This window comes from Rhinolophus sinicus, linkage group LG02, assembly GCF_036562045.2.
Source record: "Rhinolophus sinicus isolate RSC01 linkage group LG02, ASM3656204v1, whole genome shotgun sequence".
Taxonomy (NCBI): domain Eukaryota; kingdom Metazoa; phylum Chordata; class Mammalia; order Chiroptera; family Rhinolophidae; genus Rhinolophus; species Rhinolophus sinicus.
Window position 1 is genome coordinate 139,577,007 of NC_133752.1, and position 12,283 is coordinate 139,589,289.

A 12,283-nucleotide genomic window follows, 5' to 3' on the forward strand; every position below is an offset into this window, starting at 1 on the left:
TTAGCCCCAGACCACCTAAGCCAGAGTCCTGGAGGTCACCTTGTCACCTTTACCTTGTCTTGCCCCTTCACCATTCCCCACATCCAGCCAATCACCACGTGATTTATTGTGCTTCCTTAGTATCCCCAGAGAACACGTATGTCTTTCCAGCGCCGTGTGCTCAGGCCACATTATCTCTGTGCTGGGCTCCCACAGTGTTCTCCTAGCTGGACTCTTGGCCTCCTCCCGACCACACCCCATTACAACAGAGGACTCTTTCCAAACCACAAATCTGATTATGTATCTCCTCCGTTCACACCTTTGAATGGCTCCCACTGCCCTTAGGAGAAGGTTCTAAACTCTGTAGCAGCTGACACAGACCTTCCTCATGTCTCTTTTCAGTTTTTTCCTTCCTCACCTATTGTGTCCTCCCCACTCCTGTCTTAAGCTCCTGACCCAAATGAACTCAACAGTTCTCAGAAAGCTCCCTGTTTGTTTTTCTGCTGGGCCCTAACATGATGGCCCCTATTCTGGAATCCTACTCTCTATCTACTCTTCTTCCCCTTCACGAATAACTTCAACTCATTAAGTCTTAGTTTACTATCCCTTTTTAAAAAAATAGTTTCTCAAAATTAATTTAAGAGGGGCCCCTCCATAACATGCTGTGCTTACACATCTTATAACACTTACCAGTCTGTATTACCGTGTTTCCCCGAAAATAAGACCTAGCCAGACAATCAGCTCTAATGCGTCTTTTGGAGCAAACATTAATATAAGACCCGATCTTATTTTAATATAAAATAAAGTCTTATCAAACATAATATAACCTAAGGCCGGGTCTTATGTGTGTGTGTATATATGTATATACATATATGTATTGAATGTCAACTATAATTAGAATATATATACACATATGAATATATATTCATATGTGTATATATATTCTAATTATAGTTGACATTCAATATTATTTTATATTAGTTTCCAATGTAAGAGTATGTCTTATTAATTTTTGTATTTTTCTTACTTAAAACTGTGCTTTGCACATAGAAAGCACTCAGTGAACTGATGGCATCAACAGTTTTGATATTAAGTCATGGCCAAGTTTTGAGAGGTTTACAATAGGAATATATACTGGGGGTCATGTAAATAAACTAAGAGCACATTAGTTTTAAAAGTTGCATATTCAATCCCCACTAAAAGAACCAAAGTTCCTTGGAGGAATGACTGATTCTAGGTCTGGGGAAGGAAATAAACAAAAGGAGTCTGAAACAGCTGGTGCCAGAATGCAGTGACAGGGCCCTAAGTAAGAACACAGGAGCCCCTGTGAAGGGGCTCCTGATAGCTAAAGATAGGACAGTCTGAGTATCAGAACAAATAATGAACGAGAGGCTTGAAACACGAATATGTAAAAATTCAGACGTACATAATGAGGCATTGTTGAAGAGAAAGTCCTCCCCACACCCCCCTCACAGAAAGAAATAACGCATTGAACTCCACTCGACGTACACACGGCACCAATTCCTTACTCTGCAAATCAGCAAACAAATGGCAATAATTAAGCATTTATCTTGTCTTTCCTGCATAAACTATAACCAGTTCAGGGTAACCAAGTTGCCCAGGTTGATGAGGGAAAATTCCATTTTACAGAATTCCAGCTAATGAATGTGGAAGGTTTCACAGACTTAGAAAATTACTGTATTTGCAACTCCTAATGGAACACTAGAGTCATGCAACAATCCTCAAGGGATGCAACCATTGGACAGAAAGGTGAAGTGCAACATCAAATGGAGGGATTATTTAGTAAATGACTAAACCCATTGATCAGTCTTAGCATCACTTCCATGGGACAACCAGATCTTTGTGCCTTTGTTTTTGATGTACTATGAAACTTACAGCACCACTTACGAAGTATCTTTCTTACAACTAAACTTGAATCTGACACTAACGTGTGGGTATGTCAGCCTTAAAAGGAATGAAATTCTGACACATGTAACAACATAGATGAACCTTGAAGAAATTATGCAAAGTGAAATAAGCCAGTCAGAAAAGGACAAATATTACATGATTCCACTTATATGAGGTGCCTAGAATAGGAAAATTTATAGAAACAGAAAGTAGAATGGAGGTTATCCGGGGCCAGGGGAGAGGGAAATGGGAGTTATTGTTTAATGGGCATAGAGTTTCTGTTTAGGAAGATGAAAAAGTTCTGGAAATGGATAGTGTTTGTGGTTGCACAACATTGTGAAGGCACTTAATGCCACTGAATTGTACACCTAAAAATGATCACAAAGGTAAATTTTATGCTATGTATATTTTATCTCAATTTTGCAAAAGATAGGGGTGTATGTGTGTACAGGAATAGATGAAACAAGATTAGCAAAGTGTTGATAATTATTGAAGCTAAGTGATGAGTACATGGGATTTCTTACATAATTTTCTTCATGTTTGTGTATGTTTGAAAATTTCCACAGTAAAAGTTTGTAAAAGACTTAAGAAACATAACAAGCAAATACAATAAGTATCTTACATAGATATTGATTTTAACAAACCAAATATAAAAATACCTTTTTAAGGCAATAGCGGACATTTGAATATGTACTGGGTATTAGACAGTACCAAAAAATATTGATAATTTTGTGGGGTGTGATGATGATTTTGTAAGAAAATGTTTGTTTTATTTTGAGATGTGTTTTGAGGTATGTAAGGGTTAAATAACATGTTTGTGATTTCTTTTTTAAAAAGATGGCCATACGAATAGCTTAGAATTTATACCTGTTTTCATATGTTACTCTGTAAAAGTGTCAGTTTTAATTTTGGTGTTTATTTAAGGTTATTTTTAAGTTAATTGTATACTAAAATAGGCTCTAACTTTCAATATGCGTATCTTGAAATTTATCCCCAAAGGTAAGGAGAGTTCTGCCACCACCTAGACTCAGGAAAAGCATATTTCTTGCAAAGTTAATTCTTAAAAGCAACACATTTAAAATGCAGTGATTCAAAATGCACTCTGAGTGATATAGTATATACATAAGACACTAAAAATGGTCTTTGCCTGCAGGCACCTGCAGTTTAAAAGGAGTAAATATTATTTGGGTTTTCAGATTAGAACTCTGCCACAAATGTGAGTTCTGTAACCTGACTGATGTGAACATATACACAGTGCTTCTGAGATAATGTATGAAAAGCGTTTTCCAGCTGCAAAGCACTATGCAAATAATAATTTATATAAAATGTCCGGAAAAATATAGGAAAAACAGAACTTGTCATTAGGTTAAGCATCCTTCTTTCTACATTATTTGAGCAAATTTGTGTTTTTTAAAATATAGAATAGCTGGTAACATGAATATAAATTTTCCTCAAATTCCTCAATTGAATAATGAGTCTTCTGGCACTAGACTTTTTCTTATTTAAATCAGTCAAAGGAAGTTTGTCATCTTTGTAAAATCAAATATTCTCAGAATATTCAAAGAAACTGTGACTATACATGACTTCTCTGGAGAAACAGAGACTCCTGAATCTACCTTGAGTTTACGATGTATATGAGAACTCAATTTATATATGAATTGATTTTTAGTATGAAGAGATTACTATGATTTTTCTGATGACATTAATTTCAGCCTTTTTGAAAAAAACAGTTCGGTATTACAATGTATTATCATAGGTGCCATAGGATAAAAAATGTTTGTTTCTAAGGATCTTAGGAAATTGCTGATTCCTAATGAGGAAAAGTGGAAAGCCAATTTCAAAATAATTCTGCTGATACGGTATTTTTCTGAGCTTTTGCTTTTCTAAGCTCATTTCTACATTTCTGCTGTTTATGGAGTTCTCAGACAGTAGAGGGAATCTTAGTTATTTTTTAAGTGAAATGTGGTAGTAAACAGAAGTGGATGTATAGGAAAGTGGGATCTCAATGCTCATTCCTACTTTATTTAGATGTCATTTATCAAACACTTACTGCATACTAAGTACATGTAGTAACTTAAATATCAAAACAGCACAATGGGATAGGTACTAGCTTTACCCCCATTTTACAGATGAGGAAACTGAGGCAGAGACAGACTAGTATGTTGCCCATGGTTATTACCCAGCCGAGCAGGGGCAGATCTAGGATTCCAATTCGCCCATCTGATCCTGCCCCACCCCTACCATGCTCATAATCAATCATGTTCTTTTGCCTCTATGATTCCTAGCATTGAATCTTTCATGATTATTTCTCTTCCCGTGTCTTTACTAGAAAAGAGACTGTTTTCCAGGAAGTCTTAATTCTTGTCTTCATAAGAGAGGCTCATTGACTGGACAAGGGACAATATCTTAGATTTTTTTAAATACAGGGGGAGGTAATAGGCAAGAACCAAGATTCCGTGTAGTAGTAGTGGGATAAATGGCTGGTATCAAAGTTTGTGGAGCAAGTGGTAAAAATATTTTTAATTCAAGTCAGAAACTCTAGGAAGTTTCCATCTACCTATGCAGAACATGAGACATCTGTCCTACCATTACTTTGCGTCCCGCTTTTCTGAATCACTAGTTGTGAGCTTGGACAGGTTACTTGGCCTGTCTGACATCTATAAATGCAGTCGTTATTCCCAGCTCAGCTCCCTTCCCGGGTCTAGCTCACTAGCATGAGCGAGGGCATGAAAAGTACCCAGGCCAGAGCCTGCCACACGGTCAAGGCTCAATTAAGTCAAGTTGCTATTACTGAGCACATTGGGAGAAACAATATTTAACCCAATAAGGTTTTTTCAGGTTGCTGAAAATTAGCTAAGAGTCCAGTACAAGTACAGAAATAACGCCAATGGGGTGAGACAGGATTAGTGTGATACGAGAAGTGGAAAAAAGTGCTATGGGAGAGGGTCCCCATTCACTGGTGGAATTAGGGAAAGCTCTAAAGAGAAGGTGTTACTCATTTCAGCTAAGCCGGCTTTTCCTGAGGTGTGGAACGCACATGGGTCTTTGTTGGGAGATGATTTCATGTGGTACTCTGACATGGCATGAAATAACTTTGAATTCCATGTTGAAAAAACGATTCCTCTTTTCAACTAGTGTGATCTCACTAGGGAAAAGCTCTCGGCTTGGTACCAGCAGTGGCAGCTCTTTAACACATGCTCATCTGCCTTTTTGTCAAAAAGAGCAGACCTCAGGCTTGGAATATGGCGCATCTGCTTAGAATTTGGGTTACTTTCATGCCGTTTTTACAGTCACTATTTATGCAAGTGGTACTGGTTTTCCCTGTAAAGTAGTGATACAAAGTTTTCTTTAGAAATAAACTGCTCTTAGAAAAAAAATGAGTTGATTTAAAGAAAAAATATTAAGCAAATAATATTACATATGGTTCTTGGATTATGGCAAGTGGCATGTGAACAAACTCTGAGCTAGGCTGTGAAAGAGAGACAGAATTTTACCAGGGACAGTAAGAGACCGGATATGGGTACAGCTTCAGTACAGGAGCACGGGCAAAAAGTATGTGTGAAGAGGATTAAATAGTTCAGTTTGGGGGGAACAAGTTTCATTAGTGATAAGTAATAAAGCTAGAAGTACAAAACGGTATTAAAATTCCGTTAGTAACAAAGTTTTACGCACCTGTCAATAATTGATGATAGTCCTCAATTGCTGTTTCTTATCATTTTTTTGAAAGTTTTCTTCTGTTTCTGTAGATCTGAGGAGAAAATTAAGCACTTCCGTCAAATTAAATCTGAACTTTTTCTAAAAGACAATACTTTGAAGAAGATACTTTGTTTAATTACGGAACTTAAAGTAGCAGCCCAGGAAAACTTCATTCTGAAAAGACTTTTCTGGAAAGTAGGTGTTTTATTTAAAATTTTTAAAACTTGTTTCACCTGTTTATCAATTGCAGCATAAAGTAATATACTGTATTAAAAAAGTCATCTTGTATTTTGATGCTGTATTTTACAATGTTGATTAAATTTAATGCAATGGTGCCTTACCACTTAAAGTGTTGTGATGTAATCAACTGTGTGTGTGTGTGTGTGTGTGTGTGTGTGTGTGTGTGTGTAGATGGGAAGAGGACAGTGATAGCAAAAGGATAGGAGCTCACATGGGCTGGGTTGGCAGAGTCAGAGAAAAGAGAGGTAATTAAGAGGGAAGCTTCTGACATGCGAGATGTGTGAGTACAGGCAGTGAGATGAGAAAGTAGATTTGAAGAAGTTTTACATGCAGCTTCCCCACAACAAAAATACACTTTTAAAAAATTACTTTTGAGTGTTGGGCCGTTATTTTTATAAAGGTCTCTCCTGGGGAGTCGAAACAACCTAGCCCTCACCCAGCAAGTTACAGACTTACTCTGTCAGACTTACTACTACTTAGTTTCGTTTTCAGTCTCCCGTGAAGGTATTGAGAAGCCCAGGTTAGTACCGGTGCTGGTGCTAATGAGGCTAATTCTGGCCAGTGGTCTCACTCATAGTCACCACCTTTTTATTGAGCAGCTGTGACGTGCACAGCCTGCCAACCTGTACCAGACAGTCCTGGTCATTTCTTAAATGATAAGTGCTTCATATGTAGGATGACCAACCATCCTGGTTTGCCCAGACTAGGGTGACCAACCAACTGTCCCAGCTGACCACCCTATTCAAGATTTAGAACATTCTGGGCGACTGGATGGCTCAGTTGCTTACAGTGTGAGCTCTGAACAACAAGGTTGCCGGTTCTATTCCCACATGGGATGGTGGGCTGCACCCCCTGCAACTAAGATTGAAAACAGCGACTGGACTTGGAGCCGAGCTGCGCCCTCCACAACTAGACTGAAGGACAATGACTTGGAGCTGATGGGCCCTGGAGAAGCACACTGTCCCCCAATGTTCCCCAATAAAATTAAAACAAAAAACAAAACAAACCCACAAGATTTAGAACACTTCTACCACCTCAGTGGGTACCTCGTGCCCTTGAGCAGTTTCCTCCCGTCCCTGGCTTCACTATGGATTCGTTTTGCTGTCCGAGGACCCACTTACATGGAATTGCACACTATGCTCTCTCTTGTGTCTGGCTTCTTTCGGCATAATATTTTTGAGATTCTTTCATGTTGTTGCTGGTAGGTGGAAGATATTTTATGAGTGAAAATTCCTGAACCAGTGAGCACGTGGGAGATCATAATAACTGATATTTACTAAGCACTTGTAAAATGCTAAGCACTGTTCAGGCTTTACAAATACTTTCTTATTTAATCCTAACATCAACTCCATGAGAGGATATTAAGCCCACTGTCGAGATGAAGAAACTGAGTCATGGAGCATGTAATTTGCCAAATGTCATACAGCTAACCAGTGGCAGAGCTGGGGTTTGAACCCGAGAACCTTGCCCCAGAGTCAGTGTGTAAAACCACCACTAGGCTAATCCACCAGGGCTCTGGGTAAGCCCAGGCCCCTCTGAGAGGGCCTGTGTAAGTCCTGCTCCTCTTCCTCTCTTCCATCTCTCCACCTGCCATTTTCAGCCTCTTCTAAATAAGGGCACACATATCCCTGTCTAAACAAAGAATCTGAATGGTCACTTTAAAAAAAAAAAAAAAAGTCCTCGGGAGAAAATGAACAACAGAGGAATAGAAAAGAGAAGCAATTACATTATTTTTCTCATTAGTACCAACTTGCCAGTACTTATTTTCATGCTTGATTTATCTCATGAGACTGGATAGAAACACACAAAAGATTAGTTCCCCCCACCCTCAAGTCAGCATTTATTTTGGCAGAAATGGCAATCGACATTTCTACTGTGTTAGCAGAAGGATTAAGATCACTCCGAACTATCTTCAAAGGCTGTACAAGTGCTTTACATTTGTTTTCCGAATAGTAAACATTTTTAAATGACAGCTTATCTAGTTATTTCATTGTATCTTCACAAAGGCCAAGTTTCTTTGGCAAGGCAGGAATTACAGTAGCCCCTATTTAATACATTATTCCAAGGTGACTGAAGGATTTGCCTGAGATTATATACCTACTTCTGGAGGAGCATCAATATTAATTAATGGTCAAGCCAAGTCTAGTGGGCACCTCCCAGCCTCACCCTCTAGACTTGAGCTCTTCCTCTGTTCACCAGGACAGTGCTCTCCTTATGTAAGGTAAAGTACGTTTTCACTTTGGGTTATGCTAGTATTCATGAGAGACATTGTAAATCACTTCCTGGTCAAAGAACAAATCATTTCTTCTCATGTTTCTCAGGTAAGCATAGAGTTTTACCAACAGATCGCTGCATTTCATCTTCTTTCCTGCTTGCTTTCACAGACCAGTGACCTTTTCTATTTCCTAGTGAACAAGCTTCATGAGTACTTGCCAGAGTCTAGGGATAAGAATGCACTTCAAAATAAAAGCCAAAGAGCTGATGAGCTGGTGTAAGTACTAACTGGATAATCATATATCCCCCCCACCCCACACACACACAGTGTTAAAGATAAATGGAAGTCACTAGACAAAATATATACTATTTTCATGATTAATGGTGCTGCAAGTTTTGCTTCACATAGATTTTTAAAAATAGCATTCATTTTGTTTTAATTTTTAAAAAAAAGACTACCCAAGAAAGTAGTAATATTGGCTGTCCTAAAGGGGAAAAAATGGGTATCTGGAGGAAGAAAACACTTTTCTTTGTATTCCTTTTTTCACCTTTGAATTTTTGAGCCAAATGTTACCTACTTGAAAAAGTTAAAATAATTAAAAAATAAAGTAGTGCTTGATTATCGTAAAAACTTTGGAAAAATATAAGTACAAACAATATGAAAATGACTTTTAATCCTGATATCCAGCTATTCATTCATTCATTCATTCATTCATTCATTCAACAAATGTTTCTGAGTGCTTCCTATGTAGCAGTCACAGAGTAGGCAACCAATGTTGGCAATTTGATATACAGAATTTCCTTCCTGTACTTTTTCTACACGGATATCTGAGGGCAATTCTATCAAGGATTGCTGACTTTGTGGAATTCTGAACTTGCATTGAAATCGTGCTATTTCCATGCTTTTTTCTCTGTTTTCTAGGGCATGCATTGAAATCATACAGACTCTGGGATTGATGTTCAGAGAAACAGAAACTGAGTCATCACGTATGAACACATTGGCAGCTAAGAAGTAAGGTCTCTTAGAAAATACTGGGACTTTGTGTTGCAACCCATTAACTACTCTGCTATTGTCTTCAAAACTCATAGCTCTCTAACCTCGCTGTTCAATCCCCTTGTAAGTGCATTAAACTCTTTTGTCTCTCTACTTCCTTCTACGATGAACAGATTAATTGGCACACACTGAGTTCTCTTTGTCTCTCTGGATTATTAAGGGTACCAAGATTTTCTTAGCGTAATTTTATCCTTTGTCATTGTCTGGTGAACTTGAAAAAGACCAATGACCCATTGTACATTAAAAGCTGGGGGTGGGGGAGGGTCTCTACTAGAATTTTTCAGAGTTCTCTTACATCCACTCAACAGACAGACTACATTGCAAAGGCAGACGTTATAGCAGCTTCATTTAACATATAATTATGTGACCTTGGAGTGAATGATGTTAGAAGGTTTACTAACATACAGCGTAAGCTGCTGTAATATACTCTAAAATATGTGGCCCAAAGATGACAGAAATTTACATCTTTCTCACATCACAGTCCAGAGTAGATAGTCAACCTTTCCTCCAAAAGAGCAGCCAGAGACCTAGGTTCCTTCCCCTTTGTTGCTCTGCCATTTTTTATCATGCCATCTTGGTCCCTATGGTTAAAGCTGGCTGACCTTCTTGATTTCATTACACCCTGTGGGAAGCAGTAAGAGAAGTAGAGGACAAGCAAAGTTTCTTTTTAAAAAGGCATATAAGACTTCTGCTCATGTTCTATCAGTGAGAACTGTAGGCATGTGGCCATAACTAGCTGCAAGAGAGGCTGGAAAATGTGTCTGTAGTTGCACAGTTATGTACCTAACTAAACTTTGGATGGTGATGGGGACATCTGTAATTAAAAGGAAGAATGCAAGCATGTATAATGGGGACAATGACATTCTTTGCCACAGAAGGTATGTGCCTGCATATTTTGCATATATCTGCTTGATCTTTTTATATGATTTACCGACTATGAATTACATCCTTTGTCAATGTTGTGTCTAAAGTACTAATTTTTTCTACCCTCATCAACTGTATCTAAGTTTCCTGTATTAGAAGGTGTTAGAAAGATGAGGGCCATGGGCTCTAAAACATTCGAACCAAGGGAAGAATAAGAACTTTTAGTAATCCTGTGTTTCCCGGAAAATAAGACCTAGTCAGACAATCAGCTCTAATGCGTCTTTTGGAGTAAAAATTAATATAAGACCCGGTCTTATTTCACTATAAGACCAGGTCTTATATAATATAATGTAAAGTCATGTAATGTAATGTAATATATATAATATAACATAATATAATACCAGGTCTTATTTTACTATAAGACCAGGTATAATATAATACTGGATCTTATATTAATTTTTGTTCCAAAAGACGCATTAGAGCTGACCGGCTAGGTCTTATTTTCAGGGAAACACGGCAGTTGTCCGGGCTATTTATTAGAGACCTTTAAAAATAAATTTTAATGATAATATTCATTAACATTTCTTAAGCAACTTGCTATGTGCCAGGGACCATGGTCATACTATGCTTTATAGCAGGGGTAGTCAAAAATTTCTGTAAAGGGCCATGTAGTAAACATTTTTGGCTTTTCAGGCCATATAGTTTCTGTTGCAACTACTTAACTCTGTCATTTTAGCACAAAAGCAGCCATAGACAATACATAAATGAATAGGCACAGCTGTGTTCCAATAAAGCTTTATTTACAAAAACAGGCTGTGGGCTATTTGGCCCGCAGGCCATAATCATTTGTTGACCCCTGCTTTATAGTAAACAAGGAAAAAATACTCTGTTATTTTCTTTGCATACTTCTTTATGCAGTTGGTAGTACTGCCATTTCCCCAATCTCCAAGATGGAGATTCAAAATTATTTCTAATATTTCTGTCTTCTCCCACATTGAAATTATTGCTATATCATCTTACTCTTTTTGTGTACCTTTTAGTCCCTACCTTTCTCTATCCAACTTGATAAAAATCACTTTTACTAACCTCCGCTATAAAATGTTGTATTTTAATTGTTCTCTCTTAACTCGGTTCCACCACATCGGCCCTGCTATATCAAATTTCTTTCCAGATATGACTAATTCTTTTCATGTCCTTCAATACATATACTACATTGCTGTAGTAGAGTGTGGTTGTCATACTAAATTTTCAGCCAGTTTTGAGATGCATTGGGTCAAGTCATGTTACCCACACCATTACTAGCATGGTAAGTATCTACTGTAACTGTATTGGTCTTCTATTGCCCTGTAACAAATTACCACAAACTCAGTGGCTTAAAATAATATAAAATTTTTATCCCACACTTTCTGTGGCTCAGGAAATCTGGGCATAGTTGGATCCTCTGCTCAGTCTCACAAGTCTGAAATCAAGGTGTCATCTGGGGTGGCAGTCTCATCTGAGGCTTGGGATCAATCCTCTTCTAAGCTCACTTGGGTGGTTGCTGGCAGAAAAGTTTCCTACATATAGACTCATGATGTCTTGCTTCCTGGCAGCAGAATATCTCTAAGCTCAGGGAAGGCTTAAGCTCTCTTTTAAAGGGCTCACCTGATTAGACCATGCCCACTCAGGGCAATCTCCCTTTAATTCAAAAGTCAACTAATTGGCAACCTTAATCAAATATGTAAAATCCTTTCTTCTTTCTCATCTAACATAACAAGAAGACTGATACCCTAACATATTTAGTAGTCCTTCCAAAATTTAAGGGGAAGGTACTATATAGGGTGTATATTATTACCAGGGGGGGCAGAAATCTTGGAAGGCATATTAGAATTCTGCCTATCACAAAAACATATTATAGATTGATTTATGAGACTATGAGTTTGCTTTCAACGTCTATATTTTAAAATATAATACATTCTTTATTTTCAGAATGAAACTAAAATTTAAATTTAGGTTAAAATTTCTTCTATTATTGGCCTGGTGGAATTTAAACTGAGTTGGCAGAAGGGGTAGATTACAAATTAAATTCCATTTGAGCAAATGAAAAAGCATTTATTTAGTTCAGTATTTTCCTCTTTATTTTTTTCATAAGTGGAGATTTTATTAGTTCAACCCACTTCATTGTATTTTTCTTGAAATGTGCCATAATTCTTTCATGCTTCAGTATTGTTATAATTGAATTCATATATTATCACAGAAAGTTACACAGAATCTGATCATTCCTTCCCTTGGCCTTAGATATGTGACACTTCGAAAAGGAAATGCTGCTGAAAATAAAGGACTATAATT

At 37.6% G+C, this 12,283-nt stretch overlaps 2 protein-coding genes across 3 annotated transcripts in view; one reads left to right on the forward strand and one right to left on the reverse strand.

The window, feature by feature from the left end:
- XPOT (exportin for tRNA) overlaps positions 1 to 12,283 on the reverse strand; it is a 133,752-nt gene that overhangs the window by 86,480 nt on the left and 34,989 nt on the right. Inside the window, exon 3 of the mRNA XM_074325460.1 lies at positions 5,560 to 5,635. The gene's annotated coding sequence lies outside the window, so the exon portion shown is untranslated. The remainder of the gene's footprint in view (positions 1 to 5,559; positions 5,636 to 12,283) is intronic.
- Positions 1 to 12,283, forward strand: part of LG02H12orf56 (linkage group 02 C12orf56 homolog) — a 68,799-nt gene that overhangs the window by 43,452 nt on the left and 13,064 nt on the right. For both annotated transcript variants that reach the window (XM_019732433.2, XM_019732434.2), the window contains exons 6-8: positions 5,634 to 5,778; positions 8,208 to 8,314; positions 8,960 to 9,049. In XM_019732433.2, coding sequence (XP_019587992.2) covers positions 5,634 to 5,778; positions 8,208 to 8,314; positions 8,960 to 9,049 — 342 coding nt within the window. The remainder of the gene's footprint in view (positions 1 to 5,633; positions 5,779 to 8,207; positions 8,315 to 8,959; positions 9,050 to 12,283) is intronic.